The sequence below is a fragment of the Megalops cyprinoides genome, chromosome 15 (assembly GCF_013368585.1).
Source record: "Megalops cyprinoides isolate fMegCyp1 chromosome 15, fMegCyp1.pri, whole genome shotgun sequence".
Taxonomy (NCBI): domain Eukaryota; kingdom Metazoa; phylum Chordata; class Actinopteri; order Elopiformes; family Megalopidae; genus Megalops; species Megalops cyprinoides.
The window spans coordinates 32,719,479-32,743,104 of NC_050597.1; the positions used below are offsets into that span (position 1 = coordinate 32,719,479).

Below are 23,626 nucleotides of genomic sequence, written 5' to 3' on the forward strand. Positions count from 1 at the left end.
AACCTATGTAAGTCGCTTTGGATAAAAGCGTCTGCCAAATGAATAAATGTAAATTTATTACGCCTTCAAAACAGATTATTGGACAGATTTATGTGAGCCATTTTATAGTTTTCCTCTTAAATGGGTCCTACGATTTTTAAAACAGTTCTTACCAGTACAGTGTATGGGACTGTACATTTTAAAATCAGCACTTTAATATGAGACTCTCCAAAGCAAAATGATCTACCAGAGGTCAAACAGTTGGTGCCTGAGTAGCAGGTGCATCCGTCACAGAAACTGAAAAATATGATTATTACACAAAACAAATAAAAAAATGCATCAGGAAAGAACAGAGACCCTGTAAGAAATGGCTGAGGTTTTGTAAACATGGGATAGCAAGTCATACACTTACATGACCACTGGATAGCAGATCATGCCCATTCTGCCGTAGGACTGGGGTGGGTATGTTGGCGAGGGGTGTGTTCATCTAGTTGCACATCAGCGACCTCTGTTGGTCAGTTGGTCACCTGCAATCTACCTGTACAAAACTGCATGTGTCTTCCTCCAGCTCATATGTATCTGTCATGAGGACTGCAATGTGAAAAGAAGCAGCAGCAAACATCACAGAGCAGATGCTTTGCAGAAAAGTATGCACTTGAATTCAGATTATCCCAGATATGCAAGAATTCAAGATTTCATTGAACAAACTTTTTTACATTATTTAATTTTATATGGCCTAAATCAAATTGGCCTCACCCCTGATGTGAATACTGCCTGGGATTATTTCAGATCTCAGTTTCTTTTAGTCACTAATAAGCATGATCCAGTAAAAAATATAGAGAATGAAGGAGATAGCTCCAGGTTTCCCTCTGAACGTTCAGATCTTTTTCATCAGAGAACTTCTGCCTGGGCCTAAGCTAGATAATCACATTCTCCATTTTAGGCCCTTTTTAGAATGATTAGATACAAACTTTTTCAATAGACATTTTATATCCACTGGTTATCTTTTTAATAGTCTAAAAACATATTATCAGGTACTGTTTAGTCTGACTGCTTTTTACCTTCTGTTAATAATGGGTCATTTAATTTTCGCTTTATCTCTTCTGCTGATGTTTTAAGGTAATTGAAAGGTATTGATCTTTTAGAGACATTTTTCTTAAAATTCTCTGCAGATCTAACTGCTCAGCCTTATTCATATTTTTAACTTCTTCTATCTCACACTATCCTCAATGACTGAGAAACAGCCTATGTGCTCCTCCTTTTAATAGGTAGGGACCCCTCATTACATTACATTACATTACATCATTTAGCAGACACTCTTACCCAGAGTGACTTCCAAATAAGTGCATCTCTATTCTAAGAGTAGTTATCAAGGAGTATTAGAAGACGTCAGTAAGATACTTAAGTGCTAAACTAGTGTAGAGTGCTTTTTTAATAAAATGTAGGGATAGGTAGGACAGATAGAGATAGATGGAGAGGAAGGTAGACTAGAGCTACAGCTTTAAAACATGAGTTTTCACCTTTCTCTTGAAGGCGCTCAGGGAGTCTGTTGTATGAATCACATTCCAGAATCTGGCTTTGGAAATGAACATGATTTTCATGAGCTGTAAGCTGTAATCATCGAAATTAAAACAAAAAAAGGCTTGAAATATTTCACTTTAACGTGTAATGAATCTAGAATATATGAAAGTTTCACTTTTTGAATTAAATATGGAAAAAATGAATTTTTTCCACGATATTCTAATTTTTAGAGATTGCACCCTGTATATGCTGAGACTATCTGAGACTATAGACTATCTCAGTCTTGTCAATGTTCAGTTTGAGCTGTTGCTTGTTCATCCAGCCCAAGATGTCAGTGAGAGATGCTGATACTTGAGGAGTGATGTCCATCTTGGGAGGGAAGGGAATGATGAATGATGAGGAAATGCATGAATGATATGACAGACCATGTACTGTTATGACCTCTTATGGTGTAGAGAGAGAAAAGGATTGGTCCCAGCACTGATCCCTCTGGAACTCCTGTCTTTAGGAACCAGGGGGAGGAGGTGGAGCCCTGCCAGGAGACCTGGTAGGAGAGACCTCTGAGGTAGGCGGAGAACCATTCCAGGGATGTTCCAGTGATTCCCAAGGCAGACAGCTCAGACAGTTTCAGTTTCAGTGTTTTAAAATAAAATATCACACAGACCAAATTTCATCATAATTTTTGGTGAGATTTTGCACATGAACTCTAACTATAACAAGAAACATTGCAAGCACAGCTGCAAAAACCTTTGCAGCAGTTTTCGTAAATAAAACACAAATATGTTAGCATTTTCATTAGTGCAAAACTTTCCTCTCAAACACTGAACAGTTTACTCTTAAAATTTCAAATGATTTGTCCTGTGAGTAGTGCATTTTCCTAATTGAATAATTATAGAGGCTGTAGATTTTATTAAAATAAATGAAATGTTGATTTACTCCCCCATTGGATTTAATGGAACTCATATAGCAACACAGTAACTGTCCACAGCCAGAGGTCCTGCAAAATCAACCAAATGACCAGATGTAGCCCTTTTTCAGTCAGACGCTGACCCTCATCTCCATCCAATACCTTACTGGACCACAGCCCCCGGCACCAGCCCCAGACTCACTAGGCACTGACTGTCCTGCCCACATCACCACAAAGCAGTAAAGGTCGACTGGTCACCCCCATGGAATCTGAGCCAACAACCCCCCCCCCACACACACACACACACACACACACACACACACAAATTTAGTTACGTAAGAATTCTCAATTCATAAATACCTCCGTATAAACAAGGCTCACACACTACAATGACTAATATGTCTCCTGTGCTACACTAACTAGGTAGATAAGGTAGATTTACTAGGTTGACAAGCTAGTCTCTCGTTTGAGGTTAATACATTACTCAGTGCTCTGCATGCCTAAACAAAAGACATATTCTCTGTTTGAAATCATCACATCAGACAGAAAGAAGAGAAACCAAACACAGTCGGGGAAGTGAGAATTTAATAAAAAATTAAATGGTCTGAACCCAGTCTTAGAAATTAATGCCCTTGTTTATCGTCCGGCACTCTGAATACCGAACACAAATGACACCAATTACTAAAACTCCTCACTTAACCAACATGTAAAATAATTAAAAGAATTGATTTAATTTAATAATTATTATTAAAGATATTATCAATTAAATCGGGAAATTCGTTGATAGGAAATGAGCAGTCTGGTGGATCAACCTTTTTCAGAATCATGCAATCACCACTGCAATAGATCACGGAATGGAGGAATGAATGCGTGAAGAGAAAATAACCTAAGCCAATTGTTTACCTCCCAAGGAAGAACACAGGAACCACTCACAATTGCAGCAAAACTCCAAATGGAAAAATCCAAAAGGTTGCAGGAGAAAATAAGCCACGGACTGGATGACTGAACAGATGACTGAGCGTCTATCTGAGCTGGCTGAACATCAAGGCTGAGCATAAGCAGAAACTGTGCCGCAAAAACTGAGCAAAGAGGCCTGTTCTAGGCCTCCCTGACCCACGCATAATTAATTTTATGGTGGGGGAGTGCCTGGAAGTTTTTTCAGGACTTAATCTTGTGCTGTGGATCCAAACATCTGGAAATACCAGATATATTTTTGAGATTATCATTTTTGTATTCAGCTCTGCATGGGCATCTCAATGACACCAAATCTTAATAGGCATGGGTTGAGAGGAGAGAGTTGGCTGAGAGATACACATGTTATCACATGGCATTGGGTTTTCCAACATTTTTCCCATAATATGAGGGTATAATTAACTGTGGGGTATTAAAGGGTAAGTGATCCGAACATGTAGATACAAAGAAATACACACACACAAACACACACACACGCACACATGCTGATTGTGCTCAGGAAGGGGAGAAGGGGGAGAACGCAACCCTCTGCAGTTGTGGCCTATCTGGATGTTACTGTTTTTGAGAAGTAGCTTTGAGATTGGCTGAAACACAGCATTCTTTAATATTATATTAGAAGTATTTGGTACCTGAACCTCTTTCAGATTAAACCAAACATGACTGCAGCCACCATTTAGCCAAGATTTCTACATCTGAGGGGCAGATTAATGCTTACCAATACACAAAGCGGGCGTACCACGCCCTACTTCCGCTTTTATCTGGCAAAATCAAATGTAAATCCAAACCGCAATCATTAGTTTGAGATTTTAAAGTATCTGATTTGGTTCTAGGTAACTTCTTGCAATTCTTAAAGCAATGGCTGCTTATCTTAAGTGGGTATGTGACCTGAGGTCACTAGGGGTATTTATGGTGGTAGGCCATTCGCCCTCTTGCCTGCTATGTGTGTGACTGATCTTATCTGCCCTTGGTCTGGTCCTGAGTGGGGAAAGGAATCACAAAAAACCCAGACCAGGCAAAGAACCATAAAATGCATGGTACTCTCCTGACAACACGTTGGCTACAAGTTTGGTAATGTAAAGCGGTCTGTCACTGTCAGTCCCTCCAGTCAGTCTTGCTTGTCTCCTGTTTTGTTTGGAGAGTGATTTTAAGAGAAGAGACACAGAATACACTGAAAACCAAATTTTATTGCTCTGTGGAGGTTGGCTCAAGCCAAAAGGTTTGCAGATTTCTTAAACCTAGTTGCCTCCACTTGCATTAAACAGGCACAACATCATTGTAGGACTACTTTAATTGCAACTTGTAGCATGTCTGTGTTAGCGTTGTTATTTTAAGATCAAATCACCATCTGGGTAGAAACATCTGAAATTCATGAACAAAAACTACTACCATGTTCAAGTGTAATCCTGGCAAAAGCCACAAAAGACAGGAAATTCACAAAATTACCTCTGTGGTAAACTTGGCCAATACACTGCAAAGGTTTTCATCATGCAGCTTATATGCTATATTATTTTAGTTACATTGGGATACTTCACACATGTACTCACCTCTGGGCAGACTGCTGAATACTCAAACTTTATTTCAAACAGCAGAATATATAGTTCTCAGAGGAATAAAGAAAATAATCATGTCAGTATTTGATTACTACATATAGTTAGAGATTAGTTGGTACAGAAAATTTAACAATTATGTATATTGTTATTTTACTGTGAATAACTCCTTGAGTCACTACAAAGAAACATGCTAAACCATTTTTCCAGACCTAGATTGAGTCTACTAACAAACATTTCTCTCCTCATTTTATGTAACATAAGATTTACAGAGTTGTTAAGGTTTAAGTGAGGTAATTTTAGCATACTATGTAATGTAAACCTTTTTGTACATAGAGACTGCGTTTTGTTTTGCACACTTAAATTAACCTTTAAAGTTAATGGTTGGGGATATGATGGCCACATGAATCCTAAGTGTTGTCAGGATTAAAGTTAAACCGCGATTTCAATTAGCAAGAACAATTAACAGCATGCACTCCAGATCACTTTCTCATCACTGTCTCCCGCTGCTATTGCAAACAAATTGGACCAGAAAAGAGTGTGTTCCTCCATGAAACACGTGACGTGAGGTCAGGGCAGAGAACTCCCGCCCCCGTGCGAGGTGGACGTACATGGTGCCGATGATGAACCAAGGAGGAGCCGTCTGTGTCAGCACGCATTTCTTTTGATACGGCTAGAACTTTCCGAGTTAGATTGCCTGGAACTTTAGTCTCAACACCGATCCTGCTCATTCGAGAAACTTCCAGCCCCTTTTCCATACGTCATCAAACGGATTCCTAAAACCCTGTGGGCCGTAGCTATAAAATGGCACAGTTCACAGAACCAAGAAGCTTGTACATGCAGAAGACGCCGTCACCAATGGTACAGATGGCCACTAACGACCCATTGCCCCCAGGATGGGAGATTAAAATTGACCCTCACACTGGATGGCCGTTTTTCGTTGATCATAACAATCGCATAACAACCTGGAATGACCCAAGACACGACATTAAAAAGGTAGGCGCATTCAATATGCATTTGGTTTCAAATGTCACCAGTGCTTAGCGCGGGTTGTGAGTGTGTGTTCTAAGTTTACGATTTTAGAGGTGAGGATGATGCTTGCTAGTTTGCTATTTCATACTCAAATATGTGCTGTAGAAAAATGTGTTTAAATAAGCGGAGTATCGGCTGACGAAATGCGGCTTCTGTTGCGCAGATATTTTTCTATGAAATGCAGATGGAGAAGGTAAATGTAAGCCCTGCCTTTGATTGCGTTTCAACGGTTATAATTTGGTATTCTCAATCTATAGATGCATCAGAAATTCATATAATATATGAATAAGTCTAGGTTGTGGCAAAGTATTTTATTTCAGTCGTTGCTGTACGTGTTGTTAATTGTCGACCGCTAAAACAGCTCGACAACATGCCTGTCATAACGGTTGAAAAATGCTGTGCCCTATTCTTGTATTATGATCTAACCGTGAGTGTTTTGTGCATGACGTACGGCAGTCATCTGTAAAGTCCTGTCATTGAGTGTTAGGATATCTCCATAATGTTTATTTAAAGCTCCTTCTGCTACGCACTTGTTTCAGGTAAAATATAGCTTTCTGTTATTCCTAATTTTTCCTTAGAAGGCATTTGAAGGAGGTGGTAAATAGATGTTTCAATGTTCAGTGTTGTTGATCTGACTTATTCAAGATGAAGTGTCACGTTAAAATGAGATTCTGAATCAGTACGACACAACACAAGAATAAAGTAAGAACATTCAGCGTGAGTCAAGTCGTGTAAGAATAACGGGGCAGTAGACTCATACTCAGCCAGTTGGCCCCCTGCATTTTGAAAGATCAACGCTTGCTGTTGTCCAAAGTTAGTGTCACAGAGAATCTGCTGGAAAGACAGCTGTCAGAAGATAAAATTGGTGCAATGGTTCTGGTGTCGAGCATGTCTGCCTGTGTAGCAGAAAGAGTTGTAGTATGTTTGAACTGTAAAAAAGGTGTCACTGTAACTGCAAATATGGTGGTATAATTGAAAATTGTGAAATAAGTCATTTGTGGAGGAACATTAATACACCTAGTACACATACAGATATGATTCATGGATTTATTTGGCAGATAATGGTAGAAAACATCAGACATCGCCATTTTTGATTAACAGTTTTTTGTATGTTAATATGATCATGTGGTTTTGTAAGGACCAGGTGAAATTTTTGAAGTCAGCAAAAAAGTAACATGATACAAATTGTATGATGATGTGGCAGATCATACTGAAACAATGTTATTGAAGATGAAAAACAGTTATGTCTCACAAGGGATATGTTGTAGAGACTCCTCCTGTGAAAAAGGACATCTGTGAAATACTGTACTATATTAATAATAAAGACTGTGCAAAGGGGATTTGTTCCTAGCACAAAATACACATATTTTCAATACCAAAGCAATGTAATAACTCAGTAAACAAGTTATTAGTATGGATAAGTATGCAATAATGACATAAACCCATGTAATAGTTAAAATAAGTCTGACAGCGTAAGCTGGCATGGCTCTCTGTGGCCCAGGAACAAGGAGTGCTGCCTAGTGCAAATACTTGAAAGCACAAATAGCAAATCCAGGAATGGTGAGGGTCTGCTGTACTGCTATGCCCGCCCCCTGTTGACCACTTTTCACTTTTCAGCCATGCGTAATGCATGGAAAATTAGAGTACACTTAGAGGTTAAATATGCTTGCCCCACAACATGTAGGAAGTATTAAACAAGTACGCTGTTCCTGTTACAATCCTACATGTTGTGGGGCAAATTTAGCCTCCAAGTGTACTTTTTTAAATTAAAAAAAAAATTACAGTACACCACTTAGGCCAGCATTTGTATTTATATTTGTTGGAATTTATCTAAAAATTATCATCTTGTACAAAAGGCACACTTGAATACAGTACACTGCAGACCATTCAGCACTTCATGTCTTTGCACCACATGTAGTTGATAGCTTTGATTTGGCATTAAGCTTTTACTACCAGTACTGAACAATTCGTTTCAAAGACGGTTTAGTATTTAATTAGTATTTAATTAGTATTTTCCAGTATTTGTATACATAGATACACAAGTCCATTCCATTATATGATCTGAAAAAACAGGTGGCTTTCAGTAACAGCCATTTTTACAGTTGGCTGGCTATCTAGCATTTAATATTACTGTCTGAACAACTGAACAAAATGACTTGCAGTAAAAAAAGGGAACTAGACTGAAACACTGTGTATTTGGACAGCTTGTGTTTTACAGGGGTTCTTTTAATAACATAGTATGCCATTATCCTCTCTTTTTTTGCATAAAAAACACCCACCACAGTGACCCTACAGCTTTAACCCACCAAGGGGAGAGGAACGACCCATGTTTGCAGGCCTGTGGGTGTGAGTTGTGGACCCTGCAGTAAGATTTTAAAATCTGGTTACCATGTGCTAATGAAAATGCACATATATGTTAGGAAGGCCATACAATAAACCATGTATATATAATTATCTAGAATTCACAAAATTTGATTTGTAAGTCAGTGTTTTTTCTGATACCAGTTAATAACTTAATAATGTCACAGAGTGATGGCAGCCATGACTGTGTGACTGTCACCCAACAGAAAGTGATTGCAGTCATTATGAGCAATAAACAAACCAACTTTGTTGACGATGACCTGTTGTCAGCCTGGAGACAAACGGCAACAATGACAGCATGAAATAACATACGTAATATATATGTAATTTCAGTGAAATTAGTTAGTTAATGTTTTGTAACATGCATACACCAAATGTAGTAGCATGTTTACTGGGATTTTTAAGCCACATTTTGGCTGCATAACTTGATGTCATATAATAATTGCATAAAATTGAATGGATAGTTTTATTTGGGTTCAATATTAAGGTTTTTTCTCACTTGCCCAGTTGGGCAATTGGGTCAGAAATCTGCATGTCCAAACTAAATTTCTGCTTGCCGAATAGGGCATAGTTATCAATAATGTAATGTATTTAAATGACTGTTGTCGACTATTTGATCATCTGTGTGTTTACTTGAGGGAGAATAAATGACAAAACAGCGGGTAGATGTCTGGTTCCAAACTCAAAACTTCAGGTCTTCAGGGTCCACATTGAGCCATGTACATTGTCTGACATTTCATTAGGCGGTGCCTTAGTGAGCTGTGTTTGCAAGCCCAATCCAAATTAGTTAAACTTTTCTCGCTGAAAGTTATCTTCTGGGATATAAATCAGCTTGCTGTCTAGCTATAATATTCAGCTAACTAATCGGCTGCCTAGCGATATAATAATTGTCTGGTTAGCTGGCTATATCAACAAGTTTAGCTAAATCCTACATTATAGAAAAGAGCTATCAATAAAACTAACTAGGTGGCCCATTACATCTAAAAAATTCTGTAGGTCATTTTACCTCAATGTAAAAATGGGTCTAGCAACATTCATTGATTGCTACTTCGTAAACTTTAGCAGAGATTTTTTGTTCCCGGGTGACCCAGGGCCATATGTGTCAATCTTTGTGTACAACTTGCTGTAGGACCATTTGTGCTATTTTTCTATAGGGCAGGGCTCCATGCAAAAAAAAAAAAATCTAGGAGCCATTGGCTCCTAAACCCAAAATATTTAGGAGCCAAATCTGCCTTTTCTTTCCCCTCTGTACTGAGTGCCTTTGTTTCCTCTGCCTTCCATAGTCTACACAGTGTATTCTTTACATACACAATATGTGCAATGTTCAATATACTGCAGTCATATTACCATAAATACTTAAATGTCCAGTCTTCTTTTATTTTTTTTCCACTTTTTTATACAACTATCTACAATTACTTGTTTCCTGTTTATTCAGGCTCAGAGTCCATATCTCCCACCGCCACCATGTCAGTGTCACTTGGCCAGCCAGTGTAGTTAGGTCTGCACCTTCTTTTGCTTGCAGACAACCAGCGCCTCACACTGGGCTCTGGGTCAAACTGCTCAAGTGAGGGGCCCTCAGTACTGATCCTCACTAAGTCTTCCAGTGTTGTAACACTTAGGGAACTGCGCATTTTTGACTTGATTCTATTCTATGCTGAGAATCCTTTTTCGCACTGAGCTGCAAATATGGGAAGCACAGCACAATTTCAACTAAGTGAAGAATGTTCTTAAAATCTGTGCAGAATGGCTCCTTCCTTAGCATCACTTTCCATAACTCAATGTATGTCTTATCCATGAACTGACCTTTCACTAATGTTTTCAGCATTCTCCATTCCCTTTGGACAGCTGTAACATCACGTCCACTGTTTGTCAAGAGCTCTCTGTATCAATTCACTAATGTGCATAACCGTTGTAGTTTGTGTGCTTGCGAAAGCTACAATGTGAGATTGTTTAATTGACAAGGATGGCATTTATCGATTTAAATTACGTTAAATGCTCATGACACATCGCAGCTTTTGTGAGGTCTGTGTTCTAAACGTTATTGTTCACTGCACTCAACCTAACCTTAAAGTTTATTCTCAGTAATTTAAATCGATCTAACTAAATTTAGCTCCGTTTTGTAATTTGAATTTTGTAACACAAGAAAGCTATAATGTGAAACATTTAAGGGAAAGCTTTGGGATTACTTGCCACTTAATTATTCAAATTACCATCCTTGCTGATTAAGCAATCTCATGCTGTAGCTTTCGCAATAGCACACAAATTTCAGACAATCTGCGGTGTTTCACGAGCATAATCATTTATTCTGATTACGCGAATGGTTTCAATTATTCTGTGAATTATTTGTTTTATTGTTAATCAAGGGGGATAAAGGGGAACAGGTTGAAAGTAATGATTTAAAGGTAGTGTTCGGGCTTCCCCTGTTTCCAGCTCACCCACCGCCACTGCACTTGAGAAGTGTCACTGGTGGAGTTGGTCTAAACATCGTTGGCATCTGATGTAGAGGAAGCTGGGTTTGGATAAATTCATAAAGTTAAAGGTTCATAAAGTTAACACGTCAAATTTTTAACCCGATAAACTTGACGTTAAACTATCTTCAACCACTGTTTCTGTTCATCTGTACAGCTGACGCTTCACCACCGCAGGACAGGGGTGCAGAGAAGTTTATGTATTGGAAACCGTACAGGAGTTCACGCGAAAGGACAGGTAGACGCAGGCGCAAGAGGAGATGAGAGTTCAGTACACAAACAAAACATATGACCATTTGTTTTTTTTTTTCTTGTGGGTAATGGTGGCTTCTCTCAACTGGCAGAAAAAAAAATGGTCACAAAATTTAAAAATTAGTCACATTGGCGACCATTTTAGTTGCCATCTGGAGCCCTGTAAAAGGCCTCTTTTTTTAATACTGGCTTCACCACTGCTGTGAAATAAATGTATTACTTGATTTTGAGACAGTAGTCTTGTGTTGTTATTTAGCCTTTCAGAGGCTATTGCATGGTTAAATCAATGAATTTCATTAAACCTACCACCAGACCAATTTTAGGTGGTGACCCGGCAATCTGCCCCAAATATTCCTATTTCATATTATGGCCATGACGCACAAACACATGGAAAAGGTAAGGTAGGGAATTGTTCGCATCTAGTCAAAATGCCACTATATTACCACCCGCAGGATGAAAAAAAATGCAGAAATAGGCAATAGCAGGATGATAATCTACTGTTTTGCTATTTAAAAAGATTTGCCCCCTCGCCATTTTTAACTGCCCCCTCAGTCACTTCATCTTGGCGTTGGGACCTGGCGCGATAACACTCATCAATGATTGACACAAGACCCGTTTACTTGCATTACCGTTAGTTCCTCTTGGTGTTGCCAATCTGCAAATTAGAGATTTTATGTGAATGCCACCTTGAGACCATGCGCAGAGGTACGCATGTTTATCTTTTCGTAAATACCGTTTTATGTGTAGAAAAGTTCTCAGCACGATTTTAGTGCGTATGCACCGTTGACCGTTGAGCAGGGAGAGATCTAAAACATGCAGGACAAGGAGTACTCCAAGAGAGGTCTGGGAAACGCTGCCGTAGACCAACAATGTGGACTCAGCAAGATGAAGAAGACTGTACAATATGCAAGTAGCTAAGCAAATAAGCTTGATCCTCCTACCTGCACTCAGAAAGCATCTGTTTGCACCGCCCCTTCCTGTGGATAATGATGTACCAGGTGGTGCAAAGCCATATATGCGCTAACATCTTTCCAAGCTCTTCATTGATATAATGTGGGTGCTTCTTAGTGCGTTTTGAAAGTAAACAAACACATTTCAGTAATAAATCATTATATAATTAGTCAATGTTTTGATTGGGGAAACAAATTTCAGTAATCAGCAGACAGACTGGAAAAGTACAGAAGTTACAATTGGTTTGGTGACAGTAGAGAAACCTTGGATGCTCATGTGAGTGACCAGCAACCTGCTTTGCTTTTTTCTGCACAAACATCCCATATTTCAGACAGACAGAATTATTTTGGATCGGGTAGCCTAGTTTTGGCTTCTATGCAATGCAAGCAGTGTGTCAGCAGTGAGCAAGAATTGCAGGAGTTTCGTCAGTTAATGAATCCTGTAGGTCTGTGACTAGATAATACACATGTACATATTGTAGATATATTTCCTGTATCAAATAGTGATTGAGTGCTTATTTTGAGTTGTAATCCTGATCATTTAGGAGATGGACTCATTCATTCATGATGCTGAATGGATATTATGTGACAAATACCCTACATGTACTGTGAATGTCTAACATGGTAAGGACACAGACTTGAGACATGAGAAACCATGTCAAGTCAAGATCTATCAAGGTTTTTTAACCTGAGTTTACTCACTGCTTGACGCTGACAAATCTCACTTGTCTGACAGGGTGGTAACCCAAAGTTGATATGCGCCTGTGCCTGTACTAACCTCGGGTGAATGGGTGATCATAATTTCCATCCATGCTGTGGTAAGTGAATTATCTGTGCAAGAATGGTGTAATCTGAGCACATTTTGACTTAAAACCATTGGGGCTAAATTCTCAGTACCATTTGCCGTGAATGCCTGCCTGGCTCTGAGCTGTAACTGGATAGCCTGATGCTGTCTAATGTTATAGATGAGGCTGCTATTTTTGATTCTTTGAATTAATTCAGATGTTCAGTTGCACCATCAGTGTCATAGCTATTCTGATTGCACTGTAAACCTGCAGTGTTTGCAGTCAGTATTGCACATTTACATAACATCAAGTATTTAAAGCATTTCACACATAACAGAATGCAGGTTAAAGTCAATAGTGAATGGCTTAAGTGGTGTGCCAAGGAGCTTTATTTTTAGTTTTGTGTAACTATAATGTTTGTGACTTTAAAGATATTTAAATCAGCAGAGATTAGCTAGGGAATCCTATATTTGTTTTAGTATACAAGTGAAACCTGGTGTTGGACCCAGAATAAAAATGACCAAAACTTCTTGTTAAACCTCTGCATTACAAAGGTGAAGGTTTGTATGTTTATGTTTAAGTGATATGCAATATCATATTGCTCATTATTGTTTTCAAGCACAACATCTTATTAATGCTGGCTTTCATAGTAACCCCTAAGTCATGGCTTTGGAAAGATGTTTGCTCTAGCAGGTTACAATTTTTGTATTAAGGATATAGAATTTGCTCTGACCTGCTATTTAGTGACACAGTCGCCACAGGATTGGGTTATGTGCTCCATACATGAAACCTTGGAACAGGGAAATTTTAAAGCATTTCATCTAAAATTACCAGGAGTGCAGATCTTTTTTATGAGCGTAGTTACTTAGTTTGTACAATCTTCACACCCTGCTTTAAACTTCTAGGCTAAAAAGAGCACAGGCCACCTCTACAAAAACTATATAGGTTATACCTTGTGGCTTTGCTGAATTAGGAGCCTTACTGAAAATAGAGGCACTAATCCAGAATTCTTCTAAATCCATGGTTCCCAACCTGGGGTCTGCACCCCCCTCAAGGGGGCGCCAAAGATCATAGGGGGTGCGGTTGTCAAAAGGTTGTGAGGTTGTCAAAATTAGATTTGCATATGTTAAATAAAATCATAATAACACACTTACTGGATAATCAAAAGTCTGTATATAAAACGATTTAACCCTTTTGCAAGTATGGTGACACCGGTTTGATTAGCCATTTAGCGTGTATGCTCACACCGGTGTGATTAGAAGACGAGATTGGAAAAATTCTAGCTAATTTTAGCTTGGAGGAAACAGCGATTTAACATTAAGAAATATAGCAAATGCAACGGTGAAAACTATGAGAAGCTGATTAACGCTAATGAAAACATAACAAACCATATAACGTAACACGTGCACTGCATAGCATGAAATAAGTTACATGCAAAAGGTTAAAAAAGATCATTTTTTTGATGATGGACAAAAACAAGAGATTTAACAGCCGATTGAAGGAAAAAGCCCTGGGGTGCGCAATTTTCCACTGCATGCTACATCACCAAGACTGGCCAGTAAAAAGCTTACGGAAGACCTTAGTAACACCCTGGCAACTTTTGTTAAAGTTGTAAACTTCATTAAGGCTCACGCCTCTAACAAGAGACTGTTTGCCCAGCTGTGTGAGGATGAAGCACATCAAACACTGCTGTTACACACAGGTACACTGGTTGCCGCATGGACAAGTGCTTGTGTGTTTTATGGAACTGCAGGAAAAAATAAAGGAATTCTTGCAAGATCACAGTTGACCACTGTGCGAACATGACTGATGCGTTTTGGATCAAAACAGCATACCTAGCAGACACATTCACTCTACAATGAGACAAACATTGTAGAGAGTGAACAACCAGTACAGCCACAAAATGTCCACATACTTTCATGTCCTTGCAATTATTATTTTTTGTGTGTATTTTATACACCTGGTGACAAACAGAAGGAAAGAAAAAAAATTTCATCCATATATACAAATACACATGCACACATATACAAATACACACATGTATGCACACAAATATTTATATGTACATACATACATTCATACATGCGTACAGATATCCACACACATAAATTTAAGTAAAAGGGGTGTTGTATATTATTATATTATTATTATATATTAACCAAAGATAACCAGGATGAACCAAAGAGAAAAGGGGGAAAAAAAACTATAATTGATGTTAATTTTTGCCAATAAAGATTTGGAATGAATCACTTTATTCTTTTGGTGTGTGTGTGTGCAGGCTGGGGGGGTCAGCTTTTCTTAGACACAAGCAGGGGGGCTCCAAGGAAAAAAGGTTGGTAACCACTGCTCTAAATGATGTTGTACACCTGTTGTGATGTAGTCCTCTTTTTGTGATGGTTTAAAGTTGGGTATAAAAGGCTGCCATCAGAAAAATACAGTTTCACTGAAGATGTATGTATTCAAAAAAAACACAGGACAAAGCTGAACAAAATAATTTTAGAAACATGAGGTTGGTTTATTTTGGAATAGTCATTGTTCAGTTAGTGGTAGATAATATGCCCTATATTATTCTGTGTAAGTTTTCTTTTTGATTTTGATATCAGTTTTTCCCTCCTTTTTTTCTACTCAACTACCACACCAAAAACTGTGCCCACTGGGAGCAGCCACAGGTGCATGAGATCATCTGATACAGAATCTAATGTGTTTGCTTCCCACTTTGCACCAGGAGGCAGACAATGAACACTGAACAGAGGCACATACCCTTAACTTTACCTGAGTAACTCTCAGGTGCCCAAACAGGTCTCAAGGGGCTCTAGTGATCTAGGGCAGGAACTGATGCCCTAGATCAGTGTTTCTCAACCCTCTCCTGGAGTACCCCCTGCCCTGCATGTTTTAGATCTCTCCCTGCTCCAACACAGCTGATTCAAATGATCAGTTTGTTATTAAGCAGCTTCAGGAGTTCATAATGAGTTGATCATTTGAATTCTAACTCAGAATACATCCTGATACTGGTCCAGTTCTATACAGCCATAATTGAATCAGTGATGACATCCTCCATTTCTGTCTAGTTTGGATCTGCATCTTCGCACTCTAAGTGGAAACTGCAGTGCATTGTGCGATGTGCAGAGAAGATCATTGGCTGTCATGTGCACCCCCCCCACAGTCCTGTACTCGTCCAGTATGAGGAAGAGGGTGGGGAAAATTATGGGTGATCCCTCAAATCCTGCCCACTCTCTCTTCCAGCGGCTACCCTTTAAACACAGATGAGAGTGAGATCCATAAAGACTAGAACTACACATCACCCGAACAGCTTCTTTCCCCAGGCTGTAATCCTCTCAAACAAGGACCCTTCCCATATCTGCCCCCTGTCCAGTTACACACTTTACGCACTTAAATTTTCCATCCCACAGATTGCACAATGGAACTCTAAAACTGTAAACTCATTGCACAAATGTATATAACCGATGGCATTGCATAGTATCTTTAATTGTTTAATTGTATTGTATTTATTGTGTTGTTTTTGTATTGTATAGTTCTGTTTGAATTTGTGTTTTTAATGTTGACACCTGCATCAAGAAAAATTCCTTGTACATTTGTGCTTGGTGAATAAAGTTATGATTCTAAATTTTCAGTCATCTGCTAATTTACTGTATAGTAGGGATGTAACCAATCTGTCACTTAATTGACTCTCGGTTATGTTAGTAAATGTCCCAAATACTAAAACGTGTTTGGTTCTGACAAAGAGGCAGATCCAAATGTTCGTAGAAAAATACAGGAAGGTTTATTTGCACAGCCGGCCGTGGGAACATCAGCATGTAGCAGAAGTTCAACAAGTATAAGGTTTAGTTCTTTTTTATATAGTTACAGTAGGTGCACTTACATGAATTACAATGACCAGAGGGGGTGCTGTTTTTGATTGGTTTTGTGTTTTGATTTGAGTTGTGCATAGCTAAACAGCTCCCTCTCTAATTGAGTCTTTCCTGAGCCTCCTAATCTAATTGGCTCCATAGGGTTTAAACTCCGGAAGTGAGGTCCATATATGGTCATGGGGAACCCCGTGTTCTGCAGACTGTTACCATCAAGAGGCGCCGTATGGCTCTGGTCGGATGTAGCAGCATCGCTTTGTTCTCTAATACACATCGCTTGTCTCCAGCGTTTAGCATGCTTGCTAACCCCTCGTCCTCAGACCTGTACCCATCTGTAGAAAGTTGCTGACTGGTCCCTCAGTGCCTTTTTCCAAGCATCTACCACAAAACTAATGGTAGCTAGCTGTTTGGTAATGTTAGTACCGGATATATATAAAAGTGACTTCAGCTCATGTTTAACAAACAGCATGTGGTATATTGGTTGTCATGACATTGCAAGCTCATGCAGCCTGCTTAGTAACAGGAGACAAAGTCAGATCATAACGCATGGTATTTACTGTTGTTTATTTTTATTTGTGTTTAAAATTATAAATAAACCATACACCAAGCACACGCTCCTGAACACACCCACACTCACCGTGATACACCCATGCATGCCCAAAGGGAGAGAGACAGAGAGAGAATTCCATATGTAATATGTATATTGTAATGTGTACAGTCTTCTCAATAGCATGCATTCTCGTACCTGCATCAATGATAGTAGGTGTATGTAATTAACATTCATACATTTCAAGCATTCATCCTTTAGAATAATATTTTAGCTGTAGATTGAGAAGGAGAAAATAATAAATAATGACATAGTATATAATAGAATAATGACAAGTGTAAAAATAAAATGGTAAAATAAAAAAATCGGGAGGGGGGTAGACACATTGTATCCTTGGAGCCAAATACACCTCTACATGGCCACGCACATACATACCAATATACGCACACATATACACTCACACACATAGACCCACTCCTACACACAAACAGATAATGATACACTCGTCAGACACTGTCATTTCAGTCAAAATTCTTCACAGAATTAGGCAGTATTATACATTTCACAGAATTCCTCACAATGTTATGCAGCCCTATAATATATAAGAGAGTTCCTGTCATAAATATTGAAGCACTAGCCTCCATATTATCAAAAAGGTGTCTAGTTCACCATTTAGGACATAGGTTAATCTGTTTTATGGAAAAATGTATAAAATGCTCTAAAGCCAATGAGGAGTTTAGGGAGCAGCTTCATCAGTCCATAACTGCACTATTGCAAGGTGAGGTGAGCGCCAGAGCAACTGCAGAATTTTTCTGTGTCTCTATAAATCTGGTTCTCATGAATCATAGCCCAAAATACACTGAAAAGAGTTCAACCCCACTTCTGCTTCTAACATCAGAGAAATCTGTGTTTCAGCCTCTACCCAAAACGTCTTGGTTTGTACGCAGGACGATATGAGGCTAGCTCAGTCAGTAGAGCATGAGACTCTTAATCTGAGGGTCGTGGGTACATGCCCTACGTTGGGTACAAAAATTTGGGGCGGCAGTGTAGCATAGTGGTTAAGGAGCCAGAGTTGTAACCAAAAGGTTGCCAGTTGGATTCCCCACTGGGGCACTGTTGCTGTACCCTTGAGCAAGGTTCTTAACTCACAGTTGCCTCCGTAAATATCCAGCTGCATAAATGGATAACATTATAAAAAAACTGTAACCTATGTAAGTTGCTCTGGATAAGAGCGTCTGCTAAATGCCAATAATGTAATGTAATATGAGGTAGATGTAAATATCTTGATTACATTTAGAGCATAGGCCAGAACATGCTGGATAGCTGTACTTCTTCTGGATTAAATTATGCCTTTATCTTGACCCATATTCAAATGATATTTTTGATAGTGAAGTTCTCGTTGATGCAGAATGCACCCACAAGAGTGGCCCCAAAACTTTAACCCGCAACAGAGAATTTGCACGCTGCCAGATGTTAATTTCAAACCCTTCTGCTCACATGGTTAAAGAACACCTGAGTTGCACAAAGTGCATGCGGAGCTCTATGGTCCAGGGGGTGTCATCAACCAGTGATATTTGGGCTCTCCAGGGCCAATAGCATCTCTATTCCACTTACTGCAACAACTGGACATTCCGAATTAGGAGAAAAAAGGGGGGCTTTGTGAATCAGCCTTCAAATCTACCGTGATCAGACTGATGTCAGCTGCGACCTGTTGGTATGGATGCAGTTTAAACTGACAGGGCTTTTGGCAGGTGCACTCACACTTGCTGGTTTCACCAGTGATGATGCACCAGCATATATTGCATATGGATCCTTATTAAACAGCAGAATGAGGTGACGTTTTTTAATTGCCTTACTCCATTGGGAGATGAAATGCAAAACTTGTGACCATTGGCAGTACATGTTTTCTAATCGGCATTGCAGTGTGTCAGTGTTAATTTCATAAAAGCTTTTACAATTGCAATTTTTGCAATTAAATGTCTTGGCTAAGAGGTTTTTGCTTAGGGCTTTGAAAATAGGGAACGAAAATTCCCCCTTTTCACTGGACCACACCTGTGTTATGAGTCTGGTGAAGGGAGTTATCAAATTGGTCCAAGCAATGCATTTCTCACACACTGCCATATTTTTGGCAGCACATATTTAGCTACTCGCTTGCACTTTACAATAGCATTTGCTTTCACCATCATGAAATAAAAGGCCCTGATAGTTCCTGATGGCATTGGCATCGTAGTGTGTGCCACTTTAATGAAAATTAGATGGTAGTTTTGTATATTATTTAATGGGACACAGTGTGATTGCATATAGCGTTGACCTTAGGAGACCCATGTTTTCAAGCCGTTTCTTCATTGGTTCTGAAAACATATATTGTCAGATCAAAAGAGAAGGCCCCCAGATAACTTTTGTCTTGTGGCAATGATTTTTTCAAATATCCCCCAGTATAGTCAGTGTTATTGTGAACTTGGTTAGTACTGAAATTGTAAGAATGAAGAACTGATTACAGGAAGGTTTGTGTCCTTATGTTTCAGGATAAACAGGTGTCCTCTAACGGCCCCTGCATGCCTACAGACCCTGTTTCCCAGGAGGCGCAGAAGAGCTTTGTTAAATACCCCATCCTGCGGCAGGGGTACATACCCATCCCTGTTTCCCATGAAAATGTAGACCTCTGGCGGCCACAGCATTCAGGGCACTCATTTGCTCAGCCAGCCCCCATGCAGAGGATTTGGGCAGAGGGACGGACCCCTTCTCCCACGCCAGCTCATACATGCCGGCCCAGGTCTCCTGTCAGGTTCCCTGTGGAGGGGTGTGACACGCACAGTGGCCAGGGTGTGGCCTCCTCGCCAGGCTCTCAAGGATCTGAGGTGATGTTTCTGAATGGCTTAAATCACAGCTGGTGTTGATAATGCTTAAAGCTGGTGACAGTTGTCAAGGGTAGCTGTGTGTAAGTGTAAGATGTGTAAGTCCATCTAACCCCATTTCACATTTGAGTCAAGCTTGTATAATTATGTTACATTTGCCATAATTTGTGGTAGTAAGTCCATTTAACCCCATTTCACACTTGAGTCAAACTTGTATAATTATGTTACATTACCATAATTTTCAATGTAAAAAAATAAATAAATTTGGAAGTAAAATGCCTCTAAAATTGAGCATGGGAAAGCAAAATGTTATCTTGGTCTGAAACTGTATTTCTTTTCTTCCTGCTCTTCTTGATCACACCTCAGATTCCCTCCCATGGAGCTGGTCACCAGTCTGCTCGCTCCTCCAGCACAGGCCTGCAGCTCCAGCCAGGCTACATCCCCATCCCTGTCATCCATGAAGGGGCTGGGTGTCATCAGCAGGTTCCGCTAAACCCAAACATGCACTCCCAGCGTTTCCCCCAAGCTGAGCCCACCTTTCATCGAGTGCAGCCTGAGGAGTGGACCACTCCAGCTGGGCCTGTGCAGCCTCCCCAGGACAGACCCATCCGTGAAGCCCCCCCCATGCAGTTTCCATCTCATGTGAGAACGCAGTCACCAATCAGGGCACAGGTCATGGGAGAACGGCCTGAGGTACTTCCCGTTTTGTTCTCTACTCTCTCCAGTTCTGTCCATCTAAATCATTAATCTGTTACTTTAATTAAACAATACCACGGACTGGATACAAGGAGATTGATGTAAGGTTCATGTGATATCGGCAATATTAGAATGGAAATATTCAGCCTTTTTTTTCAGTTTTGCCAATATTGACATGGCATTTATTGATGTTAAGTAATGCATCATACATCATTCTAAATGAATTTGCATTTTGTCATTCTAATTACAAATTATATTCTAATTAGAGTAATTTGCTAAAAAATGTCCTTTTTGTTCAGGTTCAACAGGAAGACACAGCTCCTCCTGCCATCATGGAGGACATGAATGTCTTGTCCCAGGCTGAGGTTCCAACGGCTTCCCACGCTGCTCAGCAGCAGCCTGAGAGGCAGGAGAAGACAGAGGTCAGAGTTCACGTCCAAGAGAAACCTGAACTTCAGGAAGCAATGGCTACTCCACCAGAAGCTGTGCCTCAGAAAACAGAAGAACCGTGCCCAAGTCACCCAGGCCTAGCCAAGGTGCAACAGATTCTAGAGAGAGTAAATGGACTGGAACAGGAAGTGAGATGTTTTGATGGCAAAAAGAACGACAAAAGGTATTTGATGTTGGAAGAGCTTTTGATGAAAGAACTGCTGGCCTTAGACTCTGTGGACCCAGAGGGTCGGGTGGATGTGCGGCAGGCCAGACGGGATGGCGTGCGAAAAGTTCAGAGCCTGCTAGAAGGACTGGAGGTGATGGGCGAGCAGTCAGAGCAGGCACTCAGTAAGAACACAGCAGAGGGCATGTCTCAGGCAGGGGATTGCAGCACTGATCAGGGTGCCCAGGTGGATGTGGGAATAGAAAAGGAGAGTTCATAAACAGAGCAAAAACAAAAGATATGAGCAATTGCCTTGAGCTGCCACAACCTCCCTTCATATTCCTGTATTTTTTAATATCGTATATATATCGTTTATATATTAAATTAACATTGTCCTGAAAATTTTATGTGAAGGCATTGACATACTGGAGTCCAAGCAGGCGGGAGTTTATTTTTAAAACTTTACAGTGATAAATTTCTTTAGTTACCTGAAGCAGGCAGCATGGACAGAACCACTGGACTCAAATTAGATCATTTCCACAACAGAACATGTCTCTGTTTTTAAAACTGCCTACTGTACCAGACCACTCTGAGTTGTTGCAGTGGTTTTCCACTTTATTAGTTGGCATAAAAACTTTTTGACAGGTAAATAACCTACATGAAGGTTCAACATGAAGCTTCCTTACATTGTGGAGATAGCTGACATTTATTTTCAAAGCATTTCTCTAGTTAGCTAGTTTGGGAATTGCATTGCCTTGTGCAGTCCTGCTGAGCCAGAGTTCTCTGAAGATTTTCTCAGGTGCGGTGAGGTGTAGCTCCAAGGGGTGTTTTTTTAGTTCATTTGGGTGTTCAGAGCACTCAGTGCTTGATGACTAATTGTCAGTCAGAACCTGCAGTTCCATTGGCTTGCTTGCAAACCAAGTTAGCCCCTTAGTTTGATAGTTGTGCTGAATTATGCTTTTTACAATAGCAAGCCAACTTCAGATCATGTTAAAATAGATAGTTAGTAAGATTAGCCAGATTGGCTAGCTAATATTTCAGACATCAAGTCAGTGCATGTGTTAGCATGTGTCAGCCGCAGCATTCTGCCCACATTTAGTTCCTGACTTGGTTTCACTGCCTGCCCTCCTCCAGTATTTGAATGGCCTAACCTTATTCAATGAAGTGTTTCACGATGTAAAACAAAATTTTCCACTTTCACCATGGAGTGCCACCTTGCAGGATCAGTGATCACCTTGCAGTGATAGTTTTGTCATCTTGATTCAAAGAGTCAAAGGGGCACATGCATGAAAATACCAAGTGATGCTTGACCTGAGACACACAAATACTCGTTTTGAAAATGCACATTTCCAGCAGTTTTGGCCAAGAATATAGAAGTACCAAATACCCTCCTCCCATGCAATTTGGATAGTATTACCATAGCTTAAACCTGACCATGTCTGCAGACAATGCCAACTAAAACAGCACCCCTCCTTGGAATTACCATTGAAGCATAGCACCAGTGCAAAGCAAAGCATAGTCATGTTGATTAGGGAGTGGCACAAATGCATTTTCAAAATGCCTGGTAATTTAAAGGGATTGTTATTAATACTGCTGTGTTCTCCCTCTCTGTGTAACTGTTACAGAATTTAAACTCTGATTTGTCATTTCAACAGCAAGGAATGGAATTCTGAAATCTTTTTTGTTTGCCATCATTTCATACCTATGGAAATAAATTTGAAAGTGGAACTATTTTGGCAGAAAGATACTACAGTCTTATGCATGTGCCCCATTGTATGTTTTAGAAGTGAAGAATCCAGATGAGGCCTATTTTCAACAGCCAATGCAGTTTTGTTATTTAATAATGGGAGATGACATCCAGCTCTAAATAACATTTCTGATTTAATATTCATGCACTTTAAAAAAAATCCTATTTTGTAGTGTTTCAGTTTCTTTAAAATTGGGAAGAATACTCTCCATTCTGCAAAAATGTCATTTGCTTTTTTTTTTCATTTTTATATATATATGTGTGTGTATATATATATATATATATATATATATATATATATATATATATATATATATGTATATATAATTTGTATTTGTTTTTTTATATAAATATAGTTTTGTTTGAGTCTCTTTGAGAATATTTTACTCTGATTTTCAGACTTTTCATCAAAACACTGATGCTCTGTCTGCCACATTTCTGCACTGCTCTGTCAGTCACCTGTCAGTGCTGTAATAGGATCATAGGATCGGTTCCAGACTTATGACGTAGATTGTTTGTTTTATTTTTTAAATGTAATTTTATTTT

The 23,626-nt window shown here is 39.5% G+C and overlaps 1 protein-coding gene across 1 annotated transcript; it reads left to right on the forward strand.

Annotated features, from left to right (window-relative positions):
* The first annotated feature begins 5,539 nt into the window (after window positions 1–5,539).
* bag3 (BCL2 associated athanogene 3) lies at window positions 5,540–23,266 on the forward strand. Its single transcript, XM_036547496.1, has 4 exons — window positions 5,540–5,922; window positions 19,713–20,045; window positions 20,409–20,735; window positions 21,038–23,266. The coding sequence occupies exons 1-4, from the start codon at window positions 5,731–5,733 to the stop codon at window positions 21,611–21,613; spliced, it is 1,428 nt and encodes a 475-aa protein (XP_036403389.1). The 5' UTR covers window positions 5,540–5,730; the 3' UTR covers window positions 21,614–23,266.
* Window positions 23,267–23,626: the final 360 nt, after the last annotated feature.

Excerpts from the sequence above, each read along its gene's own strand:
- bag3 (XM_036547496.1), top strand. The coding sequence starts at position 5,731 with ATGGCACAGTTCACAGAACCAAGAAGCTTGTACATGCAGAAGACGCCG. Across the intron at positions 5,923-19,712 it reads CAAGACACGACATTAAAAAG|GATAAACAGGTGTCCTCTAA; the intron begins GTAGGCGCATTC and ends CTTATGTTTCAG. Across the intron at positions 20,736-21,037 it reads TCATGGGAGAACGGCCTGAG|GTTCAACAGGAAGACACAGC; the intron begins GTACTTCCCGTT and ends CTTTTTGTTCAG.